General features: G+C 46.9%; 4 protein-coding genes across 8 annotated transcripts in view; 1 reads left to right on the top strand and 3 right to left on the bottom strand.

Annotated features, from left to right (window-relative positions):
* The window catches only part of LOC123754481 (TWiK family of potassium channels protein 7), a 386,952-nt gene that overhangs the window by 203,291 nt on the left and 157,393 nt on the right, over positions 1 to 26,268 (bottom strand). The gene's annotated exons all lie outside the window — the stretch shown is intronic.
* Positions 15,517 to 15,816, top strand: LOC138365958 (aspartic and glutamic acid-rich protein-like). Its single transcript, XM_069326671.1, has one exon. The coding sequence runs from the start codon at positions 15,517 to 15,519 to the stop codon at positions 15,814 to 15,816; it is 300 nt and encodes a 99-aa protein (XP_069182772.1).
* Positions 18,653 to 19,309, bottom strand: LOC123754686 (uncharacterized). The gene has a single exon (XM_045737155.2). It carries the CDS (start codon positions 19,307 to 19,309, stop codon positions 18,653 to 18,655), a length of 657 nt encoding a protein of 218 aa, XP_045593111.2.
* LOC138365959 (uncharacterized) lies at positions 23,497 to 23,979 on the bottom strand. Its single transcript, XM_069326672.1, has one exon. It carries the CDS (start codon positions 23,977 to 23,979, stop codon positions 23,497 to 23,499), a length of 483 nt encoding a protein of 160 aa, XP_069182773.1.

The raw sequence follows: 26,268 nt of genomic DNA on the forward strand, positions 1-26,268 counted from the left end.
CTCAAGTATGTTGTTATTTTTACTGTGTAGATTTGGGACCTGACCCTCCAGTATTTTCCAGGTGTATATTATTTGATATCTCTCTCATCTGATTTCTAGTGAGTACATTTGAAGAGCTTTGAGACGATCCCAATAATTTAGGTGCTTTATCGCGTCTATGCGTGCCGTATATGTTCTCTGTATTCCCTCTATTTCAGCAATCTCCCCTGCTCTGAATGGGGAAGTGAGTACTGAACAGTACTCAGGACGGGACAACACAAGTGATTTCTATAGTACAACCATTGTGATGGGATCCCTGGATGTGAAAGTTCTCGTAATCCATCAGATCATTTTTCTGGCTGTCGCAATATTTGGTTGGTTATGCTCCCTAAACGTTAGGTCGTCAGACATCATTATTCCCAAATCCTTTACATGCTTTTTCCTACTATGGGCACATTTGATTGTGTTTTGTACCCTGTATTATGTTTAAGGTCCTCATTTTTACCGTACCTGAGTACTGGAATTTATCACTGTTAAACATCATGTTATTTTCTGTTGCCCAGTCGAAAACTTTATTAATATCTGTTTGTAGTTTATCAATGGCTTCAGCAGAGGTAATTTTCATGCTGATTTTTGTATCATCTGCAAAGGATGATACAAAGCTGTGACTTGTATTTTAGTCTATATCTGATATGAGAATAAGGAACAGCAGTGGTGCAAGGAATGTACCTTGAGGTACAGAGCTTTTAACTGCCCTTGGACTCAATTTTATATGGTTGACTGTTACTCTTTGTGTTCTGTTCGACAGAAAACTGAGTATCCAGCGTCCTACTTTATCAGTTATTCCCATTGACCTCATTTTGTGTGCTATCACTCCATGGTCACATTTATCGAATGCCTTGTGAAGTTCGCGTATACCACATCAGCAGTCTGTTTTCCTTCTAATGCCTCAGTGACTGTCGTAGTGGTCAAGTAGCTGTGAGAGGCATGATCTTCCTGCTCGAAATCCATGTTGGCCTGGGTTGTGGAGGTCATTGGTCCCCATGAAACTTGTGACTGTTACGGCCCTCTCGGGACGCAACGGGGTTCTCACTCTGATGTTGTTAGAGTCAGATATATGTATCCGTTCCCAAGCCAGTAGTGGCTATCAAGGGATGAGATCCGTGACGCAAGTAACTTAAAAGGGAGTAGGGAAAGAAAGTTAAGAACTTAATATTATAATGTTCACCATCACCGATTAAATATATAGAATAAAAGAGTACACAAGGGGGAGGGGTATTAACACTTTACAAGGGGATCATGCACAATCTAGTCTTCTGCTGAAGACTCTTGATCAAGAAGCTAGGTGCTGAGTCCGCGGTGCTTTCTTCGTGGCCTCAAGACGTGTCTTCTGAGAAAGCCGAGCCTACCCTGGCCACAGGTCAGCCAAAACACAGGTCCACTGGGGGCACCGTCGTGGAGGCCGTCAACCACACGTCCAGCAGGTCTGCTGGCAGGTACTGAGCCACCAAGGCTGGTACGGCCACTCCACGAACGATAAATGGGGTACGCCCTAGACAGGAGTCTCGTGTGATATCACAAATCACCCTCCTGTCCTCAATACCCCAGTGGATTATCGTCTCCAACAGTCGGTCCCGGGTAAATCCTTTCACTGCCACTCCACTGGCAGGCTAACACACCACAGTGTTCTTCCGGGGGGACGACGTCACAACAGCTGCAGCAAACTTCACAGTATGGAGACTGGCTGCCTCGGGTAGACTGACTCAACCTTCAACACAGCGGTCCCAGGTCGACTCTGTAAACAGACACGTCATCAATAACCGGGACACTAATACATCTCACTTACGGGCTCGGGCGCAAACACCTGACGTATCCAGTCCATAGATGGCGCTGTCGTCGGAGCACCACCTCACCAGAGGTCAGGGGCGGCGGTGTTGAGCGCTGAACCAGACTGGAAACTGGTCCTCGAGGCCAGTACACGCTGTCCTCACTAGGTGTCGTCGTCCGTTTGGCAGGGGTTTCGGGAGCTGACCCACAGATGGCGTGGTTGTCACTGCTCCTTGCTCGGACGTTGGATCCGGGTTCGTAACAGTGACCTGACTCCTTATCACTCTCTCAAATACTTTTATTATGTGGGACGTTAGTGCAACTGGTCTATAATTCTTTGCCAATGCTTTGCTCCCTCCCTTGTGTAGAGGGGCTATGTCTGCTACTTTAAGCGCATCAGGTATCTCCCCCGTGTCCAAGCTCTTCCTCCACACTATACTGAGTGCCTGTGCTACTGGCACTTTGCATTTCTTTATAAATATTGAATGCCATGAATCTGGACCTGGGGCCGAGTGCATGGGCATGTTTTCAATTTCTCTTTCAAAATCTGCCACGCTCGTGTTGATATCAGTTATATTTACAGGTGTTTGAATATCCCGCATAAAGAAATTGTCTGGATCTTCCACTTTCATGTTGTTTATTGGAGTGCTAAACATGTCCTCATACTGCTTTTTTAGGATTTCACTAATTTCTTTGTCATCCTCCGTGTATGAACCTTCACTTGTACGAATAGGTCCAATACTGGCAATGGTTTTTGCTTTTGATTTCGCATATGTGAAGAAATATTTTGTGTTTTTCTTTATTTCTTGAATTGCTTTCTGTTCTAGTTGCCTTTCTTCAGTCTGATAGGAATGCTTCAGTCTCTGTTCGATTAGTTCAATCTCCCTCTTTAAATTATTCCTTCTTTGTTGGGAAACTCGTGTCTGCTTAAGTATTTCCGTTATTCTTTCCTTCTTTTGTAATGTCGTCTGCGTTCTCTTTCTACATTGGACCTCTTTCTGGTTTTTCTCAAAGGAACATGTTTCAGACAGACTTCATCTGCTTCCGAAGTTAGTTTTTCTATTCCTTGTGTAGAATTGTTATTACTTAGAACAGGTTCCAATGGAATGTTTGTAAGTTCCCTGTTTATTGTCTCCCAGTCAATCCTTTTAATATTAAAATTGAATTTACTGAATAACCCCTCTCGCTTTATCAACGTTTCAGGTCTATTCTGGGTATTGATGGTCGTTTGCACTTCAATGAGCTTGTGATCTGAGTATGTGGTATCTGATATCGTAATGTTCCTGATTATGTCTTCATTGTTTGTGAAGACCAGATCTAGAATATGTTCGTTTCTAGTTGGCTCTGATGTCTGCTGGTTGAGTGAAGATTTGTCACAGAATCTAAGTAGTTCTCTAATCTGTGGTTGGTTATGTCCTGATAGATTTCCTGGTATAATATTATTGATAGCTATTCTCCATCTTAGATTAGGCAAGTTGAAGTCACCTAGAAAGATAATTTCAGGTATCGGGTTCGCCAAATTATCAAGCTATTCTCTATTTTGTTTATCTGTTCTGCAAATTCCTCAACCGTTGCATCTGGCGGTATGTATAGTAGAATAATTACTAACTTTATTTCCTCTATTTTTAATCCCAGTACCTCTACCACCTCATTTGTAGCGATAAAGAGCTCCGAGCGTGCAAGGTCTTCCCTAATATACAGACCCACTCCTCCATGTAACCTATTTACCATATCACACCTGTGTAGATTATATCCTGGTATCCAGATCTCACTGTCCAAGAATTAATTTCTCTGCAAAGGTTTCTGTGAAAGCTCCAAATACTGCATTTCTGTGGATACCATCACATGTTGGCACCTCAAGGCATGACACTGTTGATATGCTTGCTAAGACAGCCTGTAGAAAACCAGTGGTAGAAATTGATATGGGTGTTTCATTAGCAGTGACAAAGAGAATACTTAAACAAATATCTAATGAAGATCTCACCGACCTAACAAATTCACAAAGACCTGAAAGTTGTAGCATTAAATATTATGATAGATATCGTGAGGAGACATTCACATATGGGACTAATAGAACAAGCACCCGGCAATGTGATGTTATAGTGGCCAGAATACGCCTGGAATATAGACGTATCTGGCAGCTTTCTCAAAACCCAAATGTCGAGTACACAATGTGTCAACTTTGTGAAAGAGAAAACATGCACTCTCTTGAACATTATATTGTAGAATGTCCCATATTGACTGACTTTCGCCCTCCTGGGCTAAGGTATGATGAACTCTGTAACTACTATATGAGTACTGGAACACTTGATGATATATTGGACTTGTACTCAAGATTGACCATGTAATGTCTCAATTATACAATGTATTACACACAGAAATCATAATAGCGTGATGCATCAAATGAACAAATCCACAAGGGCCGTGACGGGGATGATATACAATGTATGACTTTGATATACAATGTATGTGATGTAACTATATAACCTGAGCTTGTAAAAGCATCTTAATCACCTTCAGTGGTCAAGTGCTTAATAACACCTCCAGTAAGTGCTTAATAGCTACCTCCTCCCGTGTGGGCGGCTCACTGGAGGTTGTATAGCCAGATAATGCGTAACTCCTCCCCCCCCCCCACCCACCTTCACTGTAGGCTACAGGGACTCCCCCCCCCCCCCACCCACCTTCACTGTAGGCTACAGGGACTCCCCCCACCCACCTTCACTGTAGGCTACAGGGACTCCCCCCACCCACCTTCACTGTAGGCTACAGGGACTCCCCCCCCCCCCCCACCCACCTTCACTGTAGGCTACAGGGACTCCCCCCACCCACCTTCACTGTAGGCTACAGGGACTCCCCCCCCCCCCCCACCCACCTTCACTGTAGGCTACAGGGACTCCCCCCCCCCCACCCACCTTCACTGTAGGCTACAGGGACTCCCCCCCACCCACCCACCTTCACTGTAGGCTACAGGGACTCCCCCCCCCCCCACCTCATACAAATAAAGTATCATCTGTGCGTTACAAAACTAATCTTATCGTTTGTTAAATTAAATCCCCTAAAATGTTTACTTGGAGAATATATATTGTGCCCGTTGTATCCGGGTCGGGCGCGCGCCCAGCTCCCCGGCGTCAATACCAGGAAGTCGGGGAACTAACTCAACAAATTTGTCCACATATATAAGGGTATTTTTATTTTCCTTTCTGATATAGCAGTAAACACCCCAGGAGCAGCACGTTCTTTTAGTTAAGGAATGTGTTCACGAGTTTGGGAAGAGTTTAACAGCGCAGTGATTGGTATATATCATTGTTGTAGGTTGTAGGCGAATGTGAGGGTGGGTGGGGTTTGTGGGTCAACCTCCATGAACCTCATGGTTAAGGCAGAGGGAGCTGTTGGTCGGGGTGCAGGCGAGGTAGTGCGCCGGTCCACTCTTCTGCCCATTGTGGCGACGCACCTGCATGATCCCTTCCCATATGTATGGTCGCGTATGGGCACCCGTGCTCGCCCCCATGTTCCTTCATCTGGGAGTTGAGGCTACCCAGTGGGGGATGGGAGACGGAGACATCACCATGGGGAAGGGGGTTCAGTGCGGCCTGCCTTAACCAATCGGCTCATCTGCTTAGACTTTGGGTCAAGTGGGCATCCTAGAGTTGGTACTCCAATTGGTCCCTGCAGGGGTGCCGTTCGGCCCAGGTAATGGTGACCCTCGTATTCTGTTGTGGTTACCCTTGAGGTTGCTTGCTCTGGTGCATCTCATGTAGGCTCCAGTTAGGGGGGGGGGCTAATGAAGAGCGAAGTGTTTAGCTGTGATTTGTCATGTTAACTTCTGATCTTATTTCTCGACAGACTCGTGGGGTGGGGTCCAGGGGCCCAAGCCGGACTAGTATGGGAGGACGGGCCCCAAAGCCCTACATTGGGCCCAGACCTGGCTTCGTCTATGACTACCTCTACTGACTCTCTACACTCTCCCTCCCATTTCCAGGGATGGGTTGAAAACTGGTTCCTCCCACCTCTTTCTCCCCAGCGGGAAAGAAGGCTTCTCTCCCTCCCCCAGTTTAATTTTTATTTAGGTTCCTGGCTCTTCTCCCATCTCGGTAAGTCTGCTGATGGAAGAACTATGGAAGTTTTGTCGCCCTTGATTCTGCCTCTGGTACTCTGTGATGAAGTGTTTCCTGTTGTGTCCGTCGGTCGCCCGCCCTCCTTCACCAGGCCCTCCGCGGTGCCTCCTCCCACGCCAGACCCCATCAGTTCGCCTCTGAACCTTCCCATCGATCTCCCAACTTTTCTGCCTGTGATACGTCAGCACCCTGACATCACTGTGCCTGTTCCTCATTCTCTCTAGTCACCTGTGTTCTTTGTCTTAGTTTTTCTCCTTTATTTTTATTTTCTTGACTTCTGTTCTTTACTATGTCTATTCTTCAATGGAATATTTGTAGTTTCTTTGTCAATTATTCTGAACTCCATCTTCCGTTATCCAAATTTTCATCATTTGTCTCCAAGAGCCGATGCTTGGTGCTCGTCCTGGTCACTTCCAGTTATGCCATTGTATCCTCTCCTCCAGTTTTTGCTGGGACTCCTTACTCTACGGCTCGTGTGATTCAGAATAATGGTCCCTTTGTTTCTTATATTTTTCTGTCGAACGTCTATTTTTTTGCCGCTCGTATATTTATAGGTAACTGCTACACTATCCATTCCATTTTTGTCCCGTCACATGTTCCTCTTTCTCTTCCTGGTCTTAGCTGCCTCTTGGACTCATTGCGGAAGCCTGTGCTACTTTTGAGTGATTGTAACAGTCGGGATGCCCTCTGGTGATGGTGTTCTGACGGTCCCCAAGGCCACCTTCTCTAACCTTTCGTACTCAATTCACCATTGTCTCTTCTGAATTCTGCAGAGACGACTCACGTTAACTCGCACACTCGCACCCTTTCCTGTAATGATCTTTTCCTTTGCTCGTCCTCCATTTATATAGACCTGTCGTGGAAGGTCCTCGATGACCTCCATAGCAGTGACCTTTTCTCCCTCCTTATAATACACTTTTCTTACCGCCCTCCTCTCTCATTCCCTTGGTGGCAGTTTGAAAAGGCGGACTGGAATCTTTTCACTCTCTTTACTCGTCTTTCCAAGCAATCCCATCTGCCTCTCTCTCGGGCCCTCCTTTTTCATGACACCTTATTGGACACTGCCCTCCTCTCTATTCCATGCTATGCCTCTCGTAGCACATGGAATTGTGTTCTCTAGTGCAATTTGCACTGTGCTCGTCCTATACAAGGTAAGCGTGCAGCCGAGAAAGACAACAACGCCCACAGACTTCAGATTTTTTATTTTGTTTTGGAAGGGGAGTGCGGTGGCCCATATAGACGGGTGAATCCATTTAACTGCATGGATTCCTTTATCCATGTAGTTAAACGGAAGAAGTGGAGATCCTATCTCTCCACCTATCCTATCTCTCTATCCACCGATCCTATCTCTCTAGCTGAGGGAGTGGGGTTGACACCCCACTCCCTCAGCTCTGGAAATAAAGCCATAAGATTGCTATGTTCCGGGCATACCACCAGTCGCTCACCTCCACGGTTCAGAGGAGGTGAGGGACTTCACCTTCCATATAACAGAGCTGGAGGTGAGTTCCGATAGACTTCACTCTATTGGAACGCCAGTCTGCTCTCTGCTCTGTGTCGCTCTAGTTCTACGGCAGCAGCTAGGTTCTGACGGCATTCATTATGAGATGCTTCACCATCTCTCTCAGGGTAACTTTCAGTATTTACTGAATATTTAAAATCATATTTGGGAGACGTAGTCAGCCCTCAAAGACTCACTTGAGTGGTTGTTCTGGTATTCGGAAACCCGGTACTCGAGGGACCTAAGGATTTTCGTCCCATTGTTCTGGCGAGTTGCGTCTGCAAGCTTCTCGAGTATATGGTCAATGTTAGTCTTGTGTGGTTCCTAGAACACTTAAGACTATCTCTTTCCCTCTCAATTTGGCTTTCTAAAGTGTCACAGCACGACTGATGTTTTAGTGGACGTGGAGGGCTACATTCGTTCTGCCTTTACCACAAAGTCCTCCAGGTTGCTGTTCTTTTAACTTGGAAAAGGCTTATGACACCACCTGGAGGTACAATATTTTGTCCCAGCTTAATTCTTTTGGCCTTCGTGGCAATCTCCTGCTCTTCTTAGCTTCCTCTCTCGTCAATCCTTTAAAGTGAGACTTAATGCCACCTTCTCTGCCTCCTTTCAATTCGAAAGTGTTCCCCAGGCTAGTGTTCTGAGCACTAATCTTTTCCTCATTGTCCTTAATGGACTTACTTCCTCCCTTCTCTCTGGCATTTTCTTGGTCCTTTTTGTTGACGATCTGAATCTCTGTCGTGGTGGTGATGACTCCTCTTTTCTCCAACGGCGGCTCCAACTTATGATTGATGCTGTGTCGTCCTGGACCATTAATTATGGCTTCAAGTTCTCTGTGTCTAAATCTTGTGCTATGACTTTTACTCGGAAGCAAGTCATTCTTCGTCTTCCATTGTCGCTCTATTGTATTCCCAAATCTTCTGTATGAAGATTTGGCTTCACTTTTGGGAGTGATCTTTGACGCTCGTATGAGACATGGTCAACCCCCATATCTCATACCTCGGAGTCAAATACTCTAAGGCTCTTACATTACTTCGAGTGTTGTCCAGTACTTTCTGTGGCGTTGATAGACGCACACTCCTCTATTTGCACTCTTCTCTCATGCAGTGTAAACAGGACTTGCCTCCTTAGTCCTCTGCCTCTCCCTCGACCCTTGGTTGTGTTGATGGTCTGCACCAAGCTGGACTGTGCCTCAGGTCTGGTGCCTTGTGTTCGACCTCTGCCCACAGCTTGTATGTTGAAACCGGCGTCGTGTCGCTTCCGGGTCACCGGGATCGTGACTGCCTTCGCTACCTCTCAAGGAAACTCTTCAGTATCCTCATTCTCACTTTTGTCGAGCTGTGGCTGTTGCCCATTCGGTAGGCCTATATAGTGTCCTCTCACCACTGTCCTATTTCAATAACAATGTCTCATTTACAAGTCTTCCGTCAGTTTGAGGTTGCAATGTTTCTCTTCGTGTTGTTCCATGTTTACTCCTGTTATGAACCAGGAATTTACCTGGTGCCTAACTATACACATTGCATAGTTATGTTATACATATGAATACTATTATTTCGTTATGTATTGCAGTTGTCGGTATTCCTGGATTCCTTTCATACTGTTATGTCATGATATTCTCATCTTATTATATTGTGTTGCAGTATGTTGTTGTATTAAATCGTTCCTTGTATTAGGATCTAAGGGCTGTTGTATTATACAATTAAGAGAGAGTGGGAGAGTAACAGTTACCTGTGCTGGACAAGATTGGTTTGCAGAGTCAGTTGTACCAAATGTTCATGTTATTCATTGTGTATTATTTTCAGAGTATGAAGTATGATTACATGAGTATATTAATCTAGCAATGTTTAATGTATTTAATACTTATTTAAGTAGGTGTATGGCAGTGTTTATCACAGAGAGATAGTGAGGATGATGTGGTCTTAGAAAACGGTAGATTGGCGTCAGTGTGGTGCAGCTCCTCCCCCAAGACCTGACAGAGCAGTCAGTGGTGTGGTGGTGCTGGTGGCGCCGGCTGTGGTGGTGCTGGTGGCGCCGGGTGTGGTGGTGTTGGTGGCGTCGGGTGTGGTGGTGTTGGTGGCGCCGGGTGTGGTGGTGTTGGTGGCGCCGGGTGTGGTGGTGTTGGTGGCGTCGGGTGTGGTGGTGTTGGTGGCGCCGGGTGTGGTGGTGTTGGTGGCGCCGGGTGTGGTGGTGTTGGTGGCGCCGGGTGTGGTGGTGTTGGTGGCGCCGGGTGTGGTGGTGTTGGTGGCGCCGGGTGTGGTGGTGCTGGTGGCGCCGGGTGTGGTGGTGTTGGTGGCGCCGGGTGTGGTGGTGTTGGTGGCGCCGGGTGTGGTGTCCGCTGCTCTCTAGTACATTTAGTACTCTAGAGTCATAACCCGCCAAACACACACCGGAACTACGACGTTGGTACAACGTTCGAATGAAATTTAACACCATCTAACCAGTTATAACCACCAATATAGCAAATTGTAACAACGTTCTAATACGTCGTTAACACGTTAAGCCAAGTTGTAGCAACTTTATTACAAGTTGTAACAAGCGGAAAATAGAGACAGTTTCGGTTTGTGTTTCCAGGGAAGAGTGTCCATGTTGTCTGGTTCAATCGCTTGTTTAGGCTCACTGAGGAGCTTGCCAAGTTCAAAGTACTTTTTTAATTATGTGTATGTAAATATTAATTATTGTTCATCGTAATTTCGCTGTTTAAGTTTTCTGTTCAATGTTCCTTTTAAACTGGTGTTTTATCCTTTTTAGAATAGTTGTTTGATTAATCAATAGTGTTAGTAGTTGTTGGAACTTTAAAAGCTCCTTCCAGCAGCACGACCTTTACCATAAGTGAGTGGTAGTAACTACCATCAAAGGTCAAACTTGCGACGTTTTACAAGACTTTGACTAACATGGTAAAAGATCTCACCCCCCCCCCCCCCTCCTCCCTTCCTACTGTTAAGAAACGCCATTTTCCATTTAAATTCCCACTCACATTCTGTTGCCTTATTCAGTGATGGGTCGAACTCTGCCGACGGTGATGGCTACTCCAAAATCTTACCGGACCAAGCTTACATGTGGTGCCTGCCTCCACAAGCTACCTCTAGAGTTTAGCCTCTTCATTGTTGAACTGTATGGTATTTTCTATGCTCTTCCTCAACTGCGTTTCTGATATCAACGTTCCTTCGTCACTGTGGTTGACCAGCGCAGTGCTCTCGTGCCTCTGGAATCATTTTACCCGACGCATCCTTTGGTCGTCGACAACCAGTGTTGACTGTTGCTTTTATCTTGTAGATTTTAGACAGTCGAGTTGTGCTGGTTCCCGGCCATAATGATATCAATTTGAATGAGCGTGCGGACACTGTCGCTAAGGAGGCTCTCCACACTTCTCCTATTTCCAAAAAATGTCATTCCTCATTCAGAGTTTTACCCAGTCATTCATTCCTCGATACAAGACCATTGGTAAGGGCGATGTGCTAGTGTTAAAGGGAACAAACTGCTCACGCTGTTAATGGTAGCCTGTTCCCCTTGGCCTTCCTCTTACAACCATTACGGACGGTGGGAAATGGCTCTGGTGAGGTTACGTGCTGGCCAGACACATTTTACTTACGAGCACTTAATGGGACGTCGCTCTGTTCCTTATTGACCAAACTGCATTGTCTCTCGTACAGTCACGAGCCTCCTTGAGGAATGTCCAGATGTTCAGGTGTGTGTGACTCGCTTCCCAGACTATCTCGTGATCATGTCTCCCTCAATAAAAATCTTAGAGAATCTGAAGCCCTCGGTGCCGCTCGCTTTAAGTGCCTGTGTTCTCGTACTGACATTCACAGTGACTTTTAATATTTCTTTTCCTTTAGAGAAACTTTTCTTCATTCATTTAGCGCCTTTTAATATTCAGTGACACTGAAGGTGCCTCACAGTCTCATTATGAGTTGATGATGACCTCCACTTTGAGCATTGTGAGTGGGCGGCCACCACCCACAACAGTGGGCGGCCACCACCCACAACAGTGGGCGGCCACCACCCACAACAGTGGGCGGCCACCACCCACAACAGTGGGCGGCCACCACCCACAACAGTGGGCGGCTTAACTTAACCATAACCCAAAACCTTCGACAAAGTGAGACAAAAGAATTACTTTTAATATGTATCACACATTAAATAAATAGTTTATACTAAACTATGAAACAAGTCTTACTAATAACCATTCACTTTATGAAATTAAACATTTGATATAGTAAATATATTTTATAGTGCTTTTAGCAGGAGTAACTGGCGGGGTTGGCTAAGTTGAGCCAAGATGGCTCTCTGAGACATCTTTATGGCTCGGCTGCCTCCCAAGGGTTAATGATCATTGTCTGGTGACCATTCACCACCCTTGAACAGCATTATGAAACAAGCCCAACCGTAACTACCTTGTGTGTTGAGGGAGCGACGGTTAATAAGACTGGGTTTCCGTGTCACAGTAACCTAAGTCCACTTGGGGCTGCCTCTAAAACCCTCTTGTCTTTATATTGGTCAACTTATAGGCTTTTCAAACAAATGTCCACTACGGGCTCACCATAGCCCGTGCTACTTGGTACTTTTTGTCCCAAGTAGCGAATCTTAAACAACAACAACATTACAGGTTTTTAAGTTTGCTTAAAATCAATGCACGAAACACTGACACCATAATAGTTCATGGTGTCGCCCCTTGAAAACAATCAGTCGATGGAGTATCCGTGCGGAGGTAAATATACCAGGCTATTTCCGTGTTGTTTACCACACCACAGATTATTTAACACGCCAGACACATCATTAACTTTATCACTACATCAAACTACTAAAAAATATCTCAAAAATAAGCAACGAGGGTGATTATTGGTGGGGAAAGTGCGCACTATAGGTGGAGGGGGACCGCCATCTTCCCCCCTCTGTGTTGGAGGAGTTATGGTGTGGAGGAAGTTACTTCAAGGCCCCTAGCCCCTGAACCCAAGGTCAGGGAGCCCTAGCCCCTGAACCCAAGGTCAGGAAGCCCTAGCCCCTGAACCCAAGGTCAGGGAGACACACAATATATGAACACGTGTATTAAAACCCAACTATTTGGAAGTAACTTTCAACCTTCCTCATGGTGATGTATACAATGTATGACATCCTCTCTCAATTGAATTGAAATTGAAATTGAAATTGAAATTGAAATAAGTTTATTGAGGTAAAATACACACAAAGGGATGAGGTAGCTCAAGCTATTCTCACCCCATTCAGTACAACGTGTTAATATATACATAGACACACATCACAAACAATAAACATATTACCAAACATTCTGAGAGATAAACATATACATTTCCTCCCTCACAAGTAGTATGTTATCAGACGTACACACAATTACTTTTATGACCTAGGTATACTGTATAGACAATTTGCAAGACACCTGCAGATAATTCAACAACATATTACAATCTTGGTGCAAAATTCTTATATCTCTCAAGAATATCATCAACCTTTCCGTTGTGACACATCCAGGCTATTTGTTCAGGAACAGTCCTTATCTCAGTGTTTCTATATACATTAATCAACGGACAATCAAGAATATAATGGGCAAGGGTGTGAGACCTTAACATACCACATAGTTTACACTTCGTGTCATTATCATGAACATCTATCCCATATTCCCAGTAATATTTGTACCCAAGCCTGAGCCAAGCCTGAGCCAAGTCCTCTCTCAAGGTGATGTATACAATGTATGACATTGTATACATAACCTTAAGAAAGGAAGTAGATTACATCCAAAAATTTGCCTTTTAACACCGGTCGGCCGAGCGGACAGCACGCTGGACTTGTGATCCTGTGGTCCTGGGTTCGATCCCAGGCGCCGACGAGAAACAATGGGCAGAGTTTCTTTCACCCTATGCTCCTGTTACCTAGCAGTAAAATAGGTACCTTGGTGTTAGTCAGCTGTCACGGGCTGCTTCCTGGGGGTGGAGGCCTGGTCGAGGACCGGGCCGCGGGGACACTAAAAAAGCCCCGAAATCATCTCAAGATAACTCAAGATATGTGTATTTATATAGTGTCTCTCCCTAACCTTCATATTAACGTGAGAGCAATAACATATTGTCCATCAAAGTCACGTGAGTGACTATACTTGTCCACCACTGTGTAAAGGTAAACTATATTAGTAGTGGCAACATGCCTGCCAGTGTGGCTTAACACTCCCCTAGCACTCTCTCTCTACGCTAATTTCCAACCTCTTCATATTTAAGGTGCCTTAAAAGTGAAAACTTGTGTATCAGTGACATCCTGTCTTACACCCACCCACTATATAACTATGGAAACTTCTTTACAAGATGAAGAGGAAGAATTTCAATTACAGCAGTTATAAATAAGTCGTCTTAACTATTATTTAGAATCTATTTTGTATGGCTGTCCTCTCATTCAAACCTAACTATTCGTGGTTACACATAGGCTAAACTAACTAAATTAACTTTTAACAATATTAAAATACAATGGAACTACTCAGTAGCATCTCTGGTGTTAAACTCACACACTTGGAGACAATCGGGACTCGTGTGAATCACTCACACATTAACCTTGAAAGCACCAATGTTAAAAAATATTAATTATTTAAATCTTGTACCTAACAGGCCAAGTTGCCTAAGAGTCCGAATTTTCCTGAATTATATTTGTCTAAAAGAAATCCTTGTAAAATAACCTACCTAACCTAACATGACCTAACCTAACCTACCTAACCTAACCTACCTAACCTAACATGACCTAACCTAACCTAACCTAACCTAACCTACCTAACCTAACATGACCTAACCTAACCTAACCTAACCTAACCTACCTAACCTAACATGACCTAACCTAACCTAACCTAACCTAACCTACCTAACCTAACATGACCTAACCTAACCTAACCTAACCTAACCTACCTAACCTAACATGACCTAACCTAACCTACCTAACCTAACATGACCTAACCTAACCTAACATGACCTAACCTAACCTAACCTAACCTACCTAACCTAACATGACCTAACCTAACCTAACATGACCTAACCTAACCTAACATGACCTAACCTAACCTAACATGACCTAACCTAACCTAACATGACCTAACCTAACATGACCTAACCTAACCTAACCTAACCTAACCTAACCTAACCTAACATGACCTAACCTAACCTAACATGACCTAACCTAACATGACCTAACCTAACCTAACCTAACCTAACCTAACCTAACCTAACCTAACATGACCTAACCTAACATGACCTAACCTAACCTAACCTAACCTAACCTAACCTAACCTAACATGACCTAACCTAACCTAACATGACCTAACCTAACCTAACATGACCTAACCTAACCTAACATGACCTAACCTAACATGACCTAACCTAACCTAACCTAACCTAACCTAACCTAACCTAACATGACCTAACCTAACCTAACCTAACCTAACCTAACATGACCTAACCTAACATGACCTAACCTAACCTAACCTAACCTAACCTAACCTAACCTAACATGACCTAACCTAACCTAACCTAACCTAACCTAACCTAACCTAACCTAACCTAACATGACCTAACCTAACCTAACATGACCTAACCTAACCTAACATGACCTAACCTAACCTAACATGACCTAACCTAACCTAACCTAACCTAACCTAACCTAACATGACCTAACCTAACCTAACATGACCTAACCTAACATGACCTAACCTAACCTAACCTAACCTAACCTAACCTAACATGACCTAACCTAACATGACCTAACCTAACCTAACCTAACATGACCTAACCTAACATGACCTAACCTAACCTAACATGACCTAACCTAACCTAACCTAACCTAACCTAACCTAACCTAACATACCTAACATAACATAGCTAAGTCAGTAATTCGTGATTAGCCTGTATTTAGTCCATGCTTTTCAAGACGTACGTGAATCTCTTTTTCAACCATCAATTCCAGCAATTTTCAGCACAGTACTGTCCCGTTTTCTGTTTTAGGTGCTCTGGTAGGTTAGGAGAGACTACTTTAAATTTACCTTCCCAGCTTGGTGCCTCCTTTTGATAATTACTTGCTTGACGTTGGGAAACCTTAGAAGGACAGGCTGGGTAGATGGCGCCACCGCCTGATAAGGCAGGAAAAGCCTCTGATAAGGCAGGAAAAGCCTCTGATAAGGCAGGAAAAGCCTCTGATAAGGCAGGAAAAGCCTCTGATAAGGCAGGAAAAGCCTCTGATAAGGCAGGAAAAGCCTCTGATAAGGCAGGAAAAGCCTCTGATAAGGCAGGAAAAGCCTCTGATAAGGCAGGAAAAGCCTCTGATAAGGCAGGAAAAGCCTCTAATAAGGCAGGAAAAGCCTCTGATAAGGCAGGAAAAGCCTCTGATAAGGCAGGAAAGCCTCTGATTGGCTGGTGAAAGCAGTACTACTGTACAGGAGCCGTCGGAGGTGATGGAGGTGCAGACCTGTCTGGTCTCAGCAGTTTTCTTGATTTCATCCTGTCTGCGTGGGGCAGAGATGTCACCAGAGCAGACAGCGATGATAGTCAGCGGTGCAGACTGTGTAGTGGCCCTCTCCAGGAGCAGTTGATTTGCCCATCTTTGCTGCATGATTTAATTCCCATTCAGTTACATCATTAAGGTCCGACACGTCGATAGCTGTACAGGCAAGATTGATGGTTCGTTGTCTGTTGGGGCGTGTGTCATTAAGTTTGTGCTGTATGTTAATTGGGAGTGAGTCGTAGCTCGATGTTAGTGCCCATTGATCAAGGAGGATGTTTGCTTGTTCCAGTGGACTGTGGTACAGTGGTATGGTTGTTCTAGTGGGCTGTGGTACAGTGGTATGGTTGTTCTAGTGGGCTGTGGTACAGTGGTTTGGTTGTTCTAGTGGGCTGTGGTACAGTGGTATGGTTGTTCTAGTGAGCTGTGGTACAGTGGTTTGGTTGTTCTAGTGGGCTGTGGTACAGTGGTTTGGTTGTTCTAGTGGGCTGTGGTGCAGTGGTATGGTTGTTCTAGTGGGCTGTGGTACAGTGGTATGGTTGTTCTAGTGGGCTGTGGTGCAGTGGTATGGTTGTTCCAGTGGGCTGTGGTACAGTGGTATGGTTGTTCTAGTGGGCTGTGGTACAATGGTATGGTTGTTCTAGTGGGCTGTGGTACAGTGGTATGGTTGTTCTAGTGGGCTGTGGTGCAGTGGTATGGTTGTTCTAGTGGGCTGTGGTGCAGTGGTATGGTTGTTCTAGTGGGCTGTGGTACAGTGGTATGCTTGTTCCAGTGGACTGTAGTGCAGTGGTATGGTTGTTCTAGTGGGCTGTGGTACAGTGGTATGCTTGTTCCAGTGGACTGTGGTGCAGTGGTATGGTTGTTCTAGTGGGCTGTGGTACAGTGGTTTGATTGTTCTAGTGGGCTGTGGTGCAGTGGTATGGTTGTTCTAGTGGGCTGTGGTGCAGTGGTATGGTTGTTCCAGTGGGCTGTGGTATGGTTGTTCTAGTGGGCTGTGGTACAGTGGTTTGATTGTTCTAGTGGGCTGTGGTGCAGTGGTATGGTTGTTCCAGTGGGCTGTGGTATGGTTGTTCTAGTGGGCTGTGGTGCAGTGGTATGGTTGTTCTAGTGAGCTGTGGTGCAGTGGTATGGTTGTTCTAGTGGGCTGTGGTGCAGTGGTTTGGTTGTTCTAGTGAGCTGTGGTGCAGTGGTATGGTTGTTCTAGTGGGCTGTGGTGCAGTGGTATGGTTGTTCCAGTGGGCTGTGGTACAGTGGTATGGTTGTTCTAGTGGGCTGTGGTACAGTGGTTTGGTTGTTCTAGTGGGCTGTGGTGCAGTGGTATGGTTGTTCTAGTGGGCTGTGGTACAGTGGTATGGTTGTTCTAGTGGGCTGTGGTACAGTGGTATGCTTGTTCTAGTGGGCTGTGTTACAGTGGTTTGGTTGGGCTGATTCTACAGATTTTTCGTATCTTTTCCCAAACTTCAACAAGTGTTGTTTGCTCATTTATACTTTTGATAAACCGTTGTAACGGGGTGGTGACGCTGAAACAACCGTTGTAACGGGGTGGTGACGCTGTAACAACCGTTGTAACGGGGTGGTGACGCTGTAACAACCGTTGTAACGGGGTGGTGACACTGTAACAGCCGTTGTAACGGGGTGGTGACGCTGTAACAGCCGTTGTAACGGGGTGGTGACACTGTAACAAGCCGTTGTAACGGGGTGGTGACACTGTAACAAGCCGTAGTGGACTTACCTGGCACAGGAGCGGGGCAAGTAGCACGGGCTATGGTGAGCCCGTAGTGGACTTACCTGGCACAGGAGCGGGGCAAGTAGCACGGGCTATGGTGAGCCCGTAGTGGCCTTACCTGGCACAGGAGCGGTGCTGTGTGTACTTGTACCCAAAGAGTGGTAACTATGGGAGTACACAATTGGACTGAAGGCTCACTACACAACTGTACCTTACAGCGGTACGCCTGTCCCTCTGTATTTAAATTGAAGTTAAAAATAATCCAATATATGTTAATTAAACCTAATTAACACCTGACAAATACGTTTGTTCATTTTTCCTGAAAACATGACAAAAAACTCTTCGAAACGTCAGAAGAAACTTATGTGCTGTTTTTTGACGTTAGTCACCAGTTGTTACTGAGTTGAGGATTGTTGAGTACGTGCTGGTACGTGCCGGTACGTGCCGGTACGTGCCGGTACGTGCTGGTGCGTGCTGGTGCGTGCTGGTGCGTGCTGGTACGTGCTGGTACGTGCTGGTGCGTGCTGGTGCGTGCCGGTACGTGCTGGTACGTGCCGGTACGTGCTGGTACGTGCTGGTACGTGCCTCATCATCACTCGTCCGTCTTCCCCTCACACACTCATTATTAACTCCCACCTGGCACTTATACCTACCACAGACGTGGCCAGACATTAACAATGCTAACCAGCATATATACATTTCATTCTGTCCCCCTTGGACAGGGCGAGAGATGTGTTAAACATATACTTCAGTGATATATTGAACAATCAACCACAGAAGGTGATTGTAGTGCTTTTAAAATGCTAATCTAACCTACCCACTACCAGAAAGTATTTAAATTAGGATGTATAAACGTCACCATGAAGCCTTAAGTCAGCTCGAACTTACGCTCTCAGGAAATGATTGAGTAGAACAAGATGACATTTGGGTTCAGCTGTGTGGTGTTGTGGTAGTGGGAGGCGGGGCCCGGGAGCTGAGTGTTCTCGTATCTACGAGTCAAGAGGAATATTTGCCGGTTTTCCTTTTAACTTACGATGGTGCACTGTTGCTGTAAGATGGTGCACTGTTGCTGTAAGATGGTGCACTGTTGCTGTAAGATGGTGCACTGTTGCAGTAAGATGGTGCACTGTTGCAGTAAGATGGTGCACTGTTGCAGTAAGATGGTGCACTGTTGCAGTAAGATGGTGCACTGTTGCTGTAAGATGGTGCACTGTTGCTGTAAGATGGTGCACTGTTGCTGTAAGATGGTGCACTCTTGCTGTAAGATGGTGCACTGTTGCTGTAAGATGGTGTACTGTTGCTGTAAGATGGTGCACTCTTGCTGTAAGATGGTGCACTGTTGCTGTAAGATGATGCACTGTTGCTGTAAGATGGTGCACTGTTGCTGTAAGATGGTGTACTGTTGCTGTAAGATGGTGCACTCTTGCTGTAAGATGGGGCACTGTTGCTGTAAGATGGTGCACTGTTGCTGTAAGATGGTGCACTGTTGCTGTAAGATGGTGCACTCTTGCTGTAAGATGGTGCACTCTTGCTGTAAAATGGTGCACTGTTGCTGTAAGATGGTGCACTGTTGCAGCAGTAAGATGGTGCACTCTTGCAGCAGTAAGATGGTGCACTCTTGCAGCAGTAAGATGGTGCACTCTTGCAGCAGTAAGATGGTGCACTCCTGCAGTAATAAAGACACATGCCTCCAGTGGTCCCGTGAACCACTAGATAGCCATTAAGGGGGCGATTAAATTCATGGTGAGACTCAACTATTTACGGCTGAGTCATTTAGTACCACAGAGTTGAACAAGTGACTCAGCGATGGACCATCTGCTTCATGTCCGCGTCCCAAGCTGTGTAGCCATCTCCCCCAGACACAGCAGGAGACCCGCCAGTGGGTAGTTAACATGTAGACTCGGTTATCAATATTATACATGAACTTTACGTGTTCCCAAGAGGATAGGGACCGAGGGAGTGTCCATGTTCTCACACTAGGCAAGAGGAAAAGGTCTTCCTTGGCTTCAAGGTCAGGAAAAAGTTGGATAACGGAGAACATCTGGATTTTCTGACGGGTAATCCAGTTATGCATTATGCCTGGTACCTGGCACCTGCATGGTACCTCTCGCCAGCTCTCTTATTGTCTGATTGATGGTAGAGGTTTGCGAGCAACCCGTCCTCCTAAAGTTTCAAAGGCCAAGAAAACGGTGAATTTAAAGTGGTCTCTCCTAATCTACCAGATTAAGCCAGAGGACCCAAAACAGAAAACGGGACAGTACGTTACTTTCGCCAGCCGTTTCCATTTTCTAGTACGAAAATTTTTGGCCATATGTAACGCATACGAGCGAAAAGCGACGTTGTTTGTAAGAGAAGAGGCCGGCGTGAGTGCTTATGTCTAAGTGAAGTGAATTACTGTGGTCAAGGGGCACCTCAGGTGTGATGTCTGCATCTGTACATTTTACATAAGTACTTTTTTGTGTTTGTTTTCAACTTTTTTATTCATATTTGTTTTGGACGATTTGCATCAAACTTATACACGTGACTGCACGTAGGCCTATCTGTAAGGCTGCCATCAAACTTATACACGTGACTGCACGTAGGCCTATCTGTAAGGCTGCCATCAAACTTATACACGTGACTGCACGTAGGCCTATCTGTAAGGCTGCCATCAAACTTATACACGTGACTGCACGTAGGCCTATCTGTAAGGCTGCCATCAAACTTATACACGTGACTGCACGTAGGCCTATCTGTAAGGCTGCCAATTTTGGAGGAAATTGGTTGATGTCAACCTCAGCCACAGATGGCAGCACCTTAGACTTCATTTTTTAATAATCTCTTTTCAAGTAACATAAACTTTGATTTTGTATTCAATTCACATAAAACTTACAACTTACATGTAGAGTTTATGTCTCTACTATATGTAGGAAGCGTTTTTCCTAAGTATATTTATTAATTTTATAAATAGTAATAAACATGATATATTTGCATAATTATTTTAGGGGGAACTTTGACAATTTGTATTAGTAAAACTAAACATATTTTGGAAAATCCGCTCATATAGATCCTTTATTATATGCTAATGTGATAGAAGTGTCTCATAGAAAGGATTTCATTTGAAACTAGTGGTTGTAGAGGCTTATTGAACATATGAACAGTAGTTGAAAAAAAAACAATTCTCCCTTTCCGTTTAGGCTATGATACTGAAACATGAAACAGTTGCAGCGTTTTCCATATGCAACTTGACCAAAATGTTTTCATTGACATTAAACAACTTATAATAAACTAAGTTATGCCCATTAATATTAATTCTCGCATTAAAGTTACTACTTCTCTTTACTATGTTACTAGCCAGTAACAGATGACATAGATCTCTCTGATGTATCTTACGTTGCAGCGTAGAGCGGCGGCTGTTGTACACGTGCACAATGTTATCATGTTATCCCTTGTTATCCCTCTTGGCTAAGTCACTCCTTGCTTTTGTTTATCTTCTCCACTCTGTTATATGATTATTTTTGCTACATTAGTGAAGGATACAATGTTACTGACTCGAGTGCACGTATTGACCTGCTCACACTAGGCTGCACTCTTGGACAAAAATGTTTTAGTGTTTCGTAACGTTATTACGGTGTATGTGTGGTGTGGTGAGGGAGGGTGAGTGGTGAGGGAGGGTGAGTGGTGAGGGAGGGTGAGTGGTGAGGGAGGGTGAGAGCCAGGAGAGCTACTGTCACCCCGCCACAACCCCACACTTGGCAGCGACACAAGAGCGACCAGCGCGGGAAGACTAATTAACTCAGTGACTTCCGAGGCGGCGGCGCCGACCGGGGCCCTCACAACACGTACCCGCGTCTCGTGGCCCCTGGGCCCGCAGGTGCTGGCCCCTGGGCCCTCAGGTGCTGGCCCCAGGGCCCGCAGGTGCTGGCCCCAGGGCCCGCAGGTGCTGGCCCCAGGGCCCGCAGGTGCTGGCCCCAGGGCCCGCAGGTGCTGGCCCCAGGCCCCGCAGGTGCTGGCCCCAGGCCCCGCAGGTGCTGGCCCCAGGGCCCGCAGGTGCTGGCCCCAGGGCCCGCAGGTGCTGGCCCCAGGGCCCGCAGGTGCTGGCCCCAGGGCCCGCAGGTGCTGGCCCCTGGGCCCTCAGGTGCTGGCCCCAGGGCCCGCAGGTGCTGGCCCCAGGGCCCGCAGGTGCTGGCCCCAGGCCCCGCAGGTGCTGGCCCCAGGCCCCGCAGGTGCTGGCCCCAGGGCCCGCAGGTGCTGGCCCCAGGGCCCGCAGGTGCTGGCCCCAGGGCCCGCAGGTGCTGGCCCCAGGGCCCGCAGGTGCTGGCCCCAGGGCCCGCAGGTGCTGGCCCCAGGGCCCGCAGGTGCTGGCCCCAGGGCCCGCAGGTGCTGGCCCCAGGGCCCGCAGGTGCTGGCCTCTGGGCCCGCAGGTGCTGGCCCCAGGCCCCGCAGGTGCTGGCCCCAGGCCCCTCAGGTGCTGGTCCCAGGGCCCGCAGGTGCTGGCCCCAGGGCCCGCAGGTGCTGGCCTCTGGGCCCGCAGGTGCTGGCCTCTGGGCCCGCAGGTGCTGGCCCCAGGCCCCGCAGGTGCTGGCCCCAGGCCCCGCAGGTGCTGGCCCCAGGGCCCGCAGGAGCTGGCCCCAGGGCCCGCAGGTGCTGGCCCCAGGCCCCGCAGGTGCTGGCCCCTGGGCCCTCAGGTGCTGGCCCCTGGGCCATATGGACACACGGGAAATATCTCTACCCTATACGGGTGGTCAGCAAGTGGATAACACCGGGATAAGAAGCTGCAAAAGCCACCTCCATCAACACCCTTAAGACCAGATTCAACACAGAATGTGAATGTCAAAACAATTAAATTACTGTGTAACAAGTGCGAAAAGGTTGGTAAGGCCTCGCAACACACTCACAGAGTGTGTGAGGGCCTCACAACACACTCACAGGGTGTGTGAGGGCCTCACAACACACTCACAGAGTGTGTGAGGGCCTCACAACACACTCACAGGGTGTGTGAGGGCCTCACAACACACTCACAGGGTGTGTGAGGGCCTCACAACACACTCACAGGGTGTGTGAGGGCCTTACACCTCACTCACAGGGTGTGTGAGGGCCTCACACCTCACTCACAGGGTGTGTGAGGGCCTCACACCTCACTCACAGGGTGTGTGAGGGCCTCACAACACACTCACAGGGTGTGTGAGGGCCTCACACCTCACTCACAGGGTGCATATAGCTATAATATATTACATATATTATATCTATGTGTGTACATTATATCTCAGTGGGTGGAACACCTTCCATGTAGTGGGAGCAGTGCCTCTCAGTGGGTGGAACACCTCCCATGTAGTGGGAGCAGTGCCTCTCAGTGGGTGGAACACCTCCCATGTAGTGGGAGCAGTGCCTCTCAGTGGGTGGAACACCTCCCATGTAGTGGGAGCAGTGCCTCTCAGTGGGTGGAACACTCCCATGTAGAGGGAGCAGTGCCTCTCAGTGGGTGGAACACCTCCCATATAGAGGGAGAAGTGCCTCTCAGTGAGTGGAACACCTCCCATGTAGTGGGAGCAGTGCCTCACAGTGGGTGGAACACTCCCATGTAGAGGGAGCAGTGCCTCTCAGTGGGTGGAACACCTCCCATGTAGAGGGAACAGTGCCTCTCAGTGGGTGGAACACCTCCCATGTAGAGGGAGCAGTGCCTCTCAGTGGGTGGAACACCTCCCATGTAGAGGGAGCAGTGCCTCTCAGTGGGTGGAACACCTCCCATGTAGTGGGAGCAGTGCCTCACAGTGGGTGGAACACCTCCCATGTAGAGGGAGCAGTGCCTCTCAGTGGGTGGAACACCTCCCATGTAGAGGGAGCAGTGCCTCTCAGTGGGTGGAACACCTCCCATGTAGAGGGAGCAGTGCCTCTCAGTGGGTGGAACACTCCCATGTAGAGGGAGCAGTGCCTCTCAGTGGGTGGAACACCTCCCCTGTAGAGGGAGCAGTGCCTCTCAGTGGGTGGAACACTCCCATGTAGAGGGAGCAGTGCCTCTCAGTGGGTGGAACACCTCCCATGTAGTGGGAGCAGTGCCTCACAGTGGGTGGAACACCTCCCATGTAGTGGGAGCAGTGCCTCTCAGTGGGTGGAACACCTCCCATGTAGAGGGAGCAGTGCCTCTCAGTGGGTGGAACACCTCCCATGTAGAGGGAGCAGTGCCTCTCAGTGGGTGGAACACCTCCCATGTAGAGGGAACAGTGCCTCTCAGTGGGTGGAACACCTCCCATGTAGAGGGAGCAGTGCCTCTCAGTGGGTGGAACACCTCCCATGTAGAGGGAGCAGTGCCTCTCAGTGGGTGGAACACCTTCCATGTAGAGGGAGCAGTGCCTCTCAGTGGGTGGAACACCTTTCATGTAGAGGGAGCAGTGCCTCAGTGGGTGGAACACCTTCCATGTAGAGGGAGCAGTGCCTCTCAGTGGGTGGAACACCTCCCATGTAGAGGGAGCAGTGCCTCTCAGTGGGTGGAACACCTCCCATGTAGAGGGAGCAGTGCCTCTCAGTGGGTGGAACACCTTCCATGTAAAGGGAGCAGTGCCTCAGTGGGTGGAACACCTTCCATGTAGAGGGAGCAGTGCCTCTCAGTGGGTGGAACACCTCCCATGTAGAGGGAGCAGTGCCTCTCAGTGGGTGGAACACCTCCCATGTAGAGGGAGCAGTGCCTCTCAGTGGGTGGAACACCTCCCATGTAAAGGGAGCAGTGCCTCTCAGTGGGTGGAACACCTCCCATGTAGAGGGAGCAGTGCCTCTCAGTGGGTGGAACACCTCCCATGTAGAGGGAGCAGTGCCTCTCAGTGGGTGGAACACCTCCCATGTAGAGGGAGCAGTGCCTCAGTGGGTGGAACACCTTCCATGTAGAGGGAGCAGTGCCTCTCAGTGGGTGGAACACCTCCCATGTAGAGGGAGCAGTGCCTCTCAGTGGGTGGAACACCTCCCATTGTAACACGGGCGGGGTTCTCGAATGATCTTTCCTCCTTTTCCTTCCTCTACCCGTATTCTTACTTTTTATTCTCTACCAAGGGACTCCAAAACTTTTACTAAAGCCGACTCCACGCCACGTGGTCCTAAGACGATTGACCGACTTAGGATTCTACAACCCGTATGACGTGACCTAGGCTTTGAGCAAAACCCTAGAGTCGCCTCCGCCGCCACCACCAGACCAGTAACACTGAGCAATGATCGAGGTCTGGATCGATCATGCTAATTAGTCAACCTTGGGGCTTGATCCCCACTAGTAGTTTATAACCTCGGATCTTGAGTGTGGAATTAATTCACAATCAACGGTAAAGATGACTTCCGATTTGGTGTTAGAATCGGCGCCCAATTCAACTCTGCCTCGTAGGGACCACGTGACCAGGACAAGTCCACATAAATATAACATACACATGGAAATAATGAAAGGACAAATTACTAACTAATTAATTTATTAAAAGAAAACTAAAACAAAATCTAAAGAGGAACACTCCCTATGACTTTAACACTCCCTACTTGGCATTTGAGGCAATTAATTGACTATCCCTATAAATAACAATAGCAACTATACCTCTATGTTGACCAGCTTGGGTGGAGTGCTGGTCTTGGGGGAGAGGTGAGATGGTTGACCTCCCCCAGTTGCTCTTGATCCCCAACCCGTTCTCGCAAATTCGTAAAGTCAATATTGACTTATTAACTATGTGCATAGGTGATATACTAAACATAATAGATACCCTTAAAAAGATTCATAGAAAACACCAACCTTACCTAACCTTGTTAGTATCTTAAGATAAGCATCTTATTTCTTCGTAATTACAATTATTACTGAACCTATACCTCTTATAGGTTAGGTAATAATTGTAATTACGAAGCAATAAGATGCTTATCTTAAGATACTAAGTAGGTTAGGTAAGTTTGGTGTTTTCTATGAATCTTTTTAAGGGTATCTATTATGTTAAGTATGTCACCTATGCACATATATAATAAGTCAATATTGACTTATTAAATTTGCGAGAACGGGTTGCGATCCCACACTGATCTCTCCTCGTCTGGTCTTCCCCAGACTAGAGCATTGTATCCGTCCGCATAGTCTAAGTTTTACCAAGTTACTAGCAAGGCCTAAGTTTAACAATTAACCTCTGTTTGTACTGAATTGATCCAGAATAGTTGAAATATTTTACTGAAGTTAAATTACACAAGCCTCTTAAGGAAAAGCTATTCCCGATCCCCAAAATGGTTATTTGAACTTTGAGAATTACTGAATGTGGAAACTGTTGTGACCTGTGACCGCCAGGTCACTCAAATTCTTCCGCGCCGAGGTCTAGTCATGGATAGTGACGTCACTGATGGTGACTTAAACTCGTTCTCCTAATAATTAGACTACTCTTGATATTGTACCCAGTAATATTATACAATACCATTTTAATACAAAATGAATAAAGGCTAATTTCTCTAAATAAGTGAATACTATAGAATGGTTCATTATACAAAACTATGAACAAAGATGTCCGCCATTTTGTGACTCAGACTTGCTAATCCCCAGAGGAATGCGCGTTGAGAGGTCAGGTCCTTACCCGACTTCTGGAACCTTCTGGATAATTCTTACAACAGCCTAGTTTGTTACACCATGTAGTGGGAGCAGTGCCTCTCAGTGGGTGGAACACCTCCCATGT

The sequence above is a fragment of the Procambarus clarkii genome, chromosome 18, assembly GCF_040958095.1.
Source record: "Procambarus clarkii isolate CNS0578487 chromosome 18, FALCON_Pclarkii_2.0, whole genome shotgun sequence".
NCBI lineage: Eukaryota > Metazoa > Arthropoda > Malacostraca > Decapoda > Cambaridae > Procambarus > Procambarus clarkii.

Excerpts from the sequence above, each read along its gene's own strand:
- LOC138365959 (XM_069326672.1), bottom strand. The coding sequence starts at position 23,979 with ATGAAAGGTGTTCCACCCACTGAGAGGCACTGCTCCCTCTACATGGAA.
- LOC123754686 (XM_045737155.2), bottom strand. The coding sequence starts at position 19,309 with ATGTGTCTTTATTACTGCAGGAGTGCACCATCTTACTGCTGCAAGAGT.
- LOC138365958 (XM_069326671.1), top strand. The coding sequence starts at position 15,517 with ATGGCGCCACCGCCTGATAAGGCAGGAAAAGCCTCTGATAAGGCAGGA.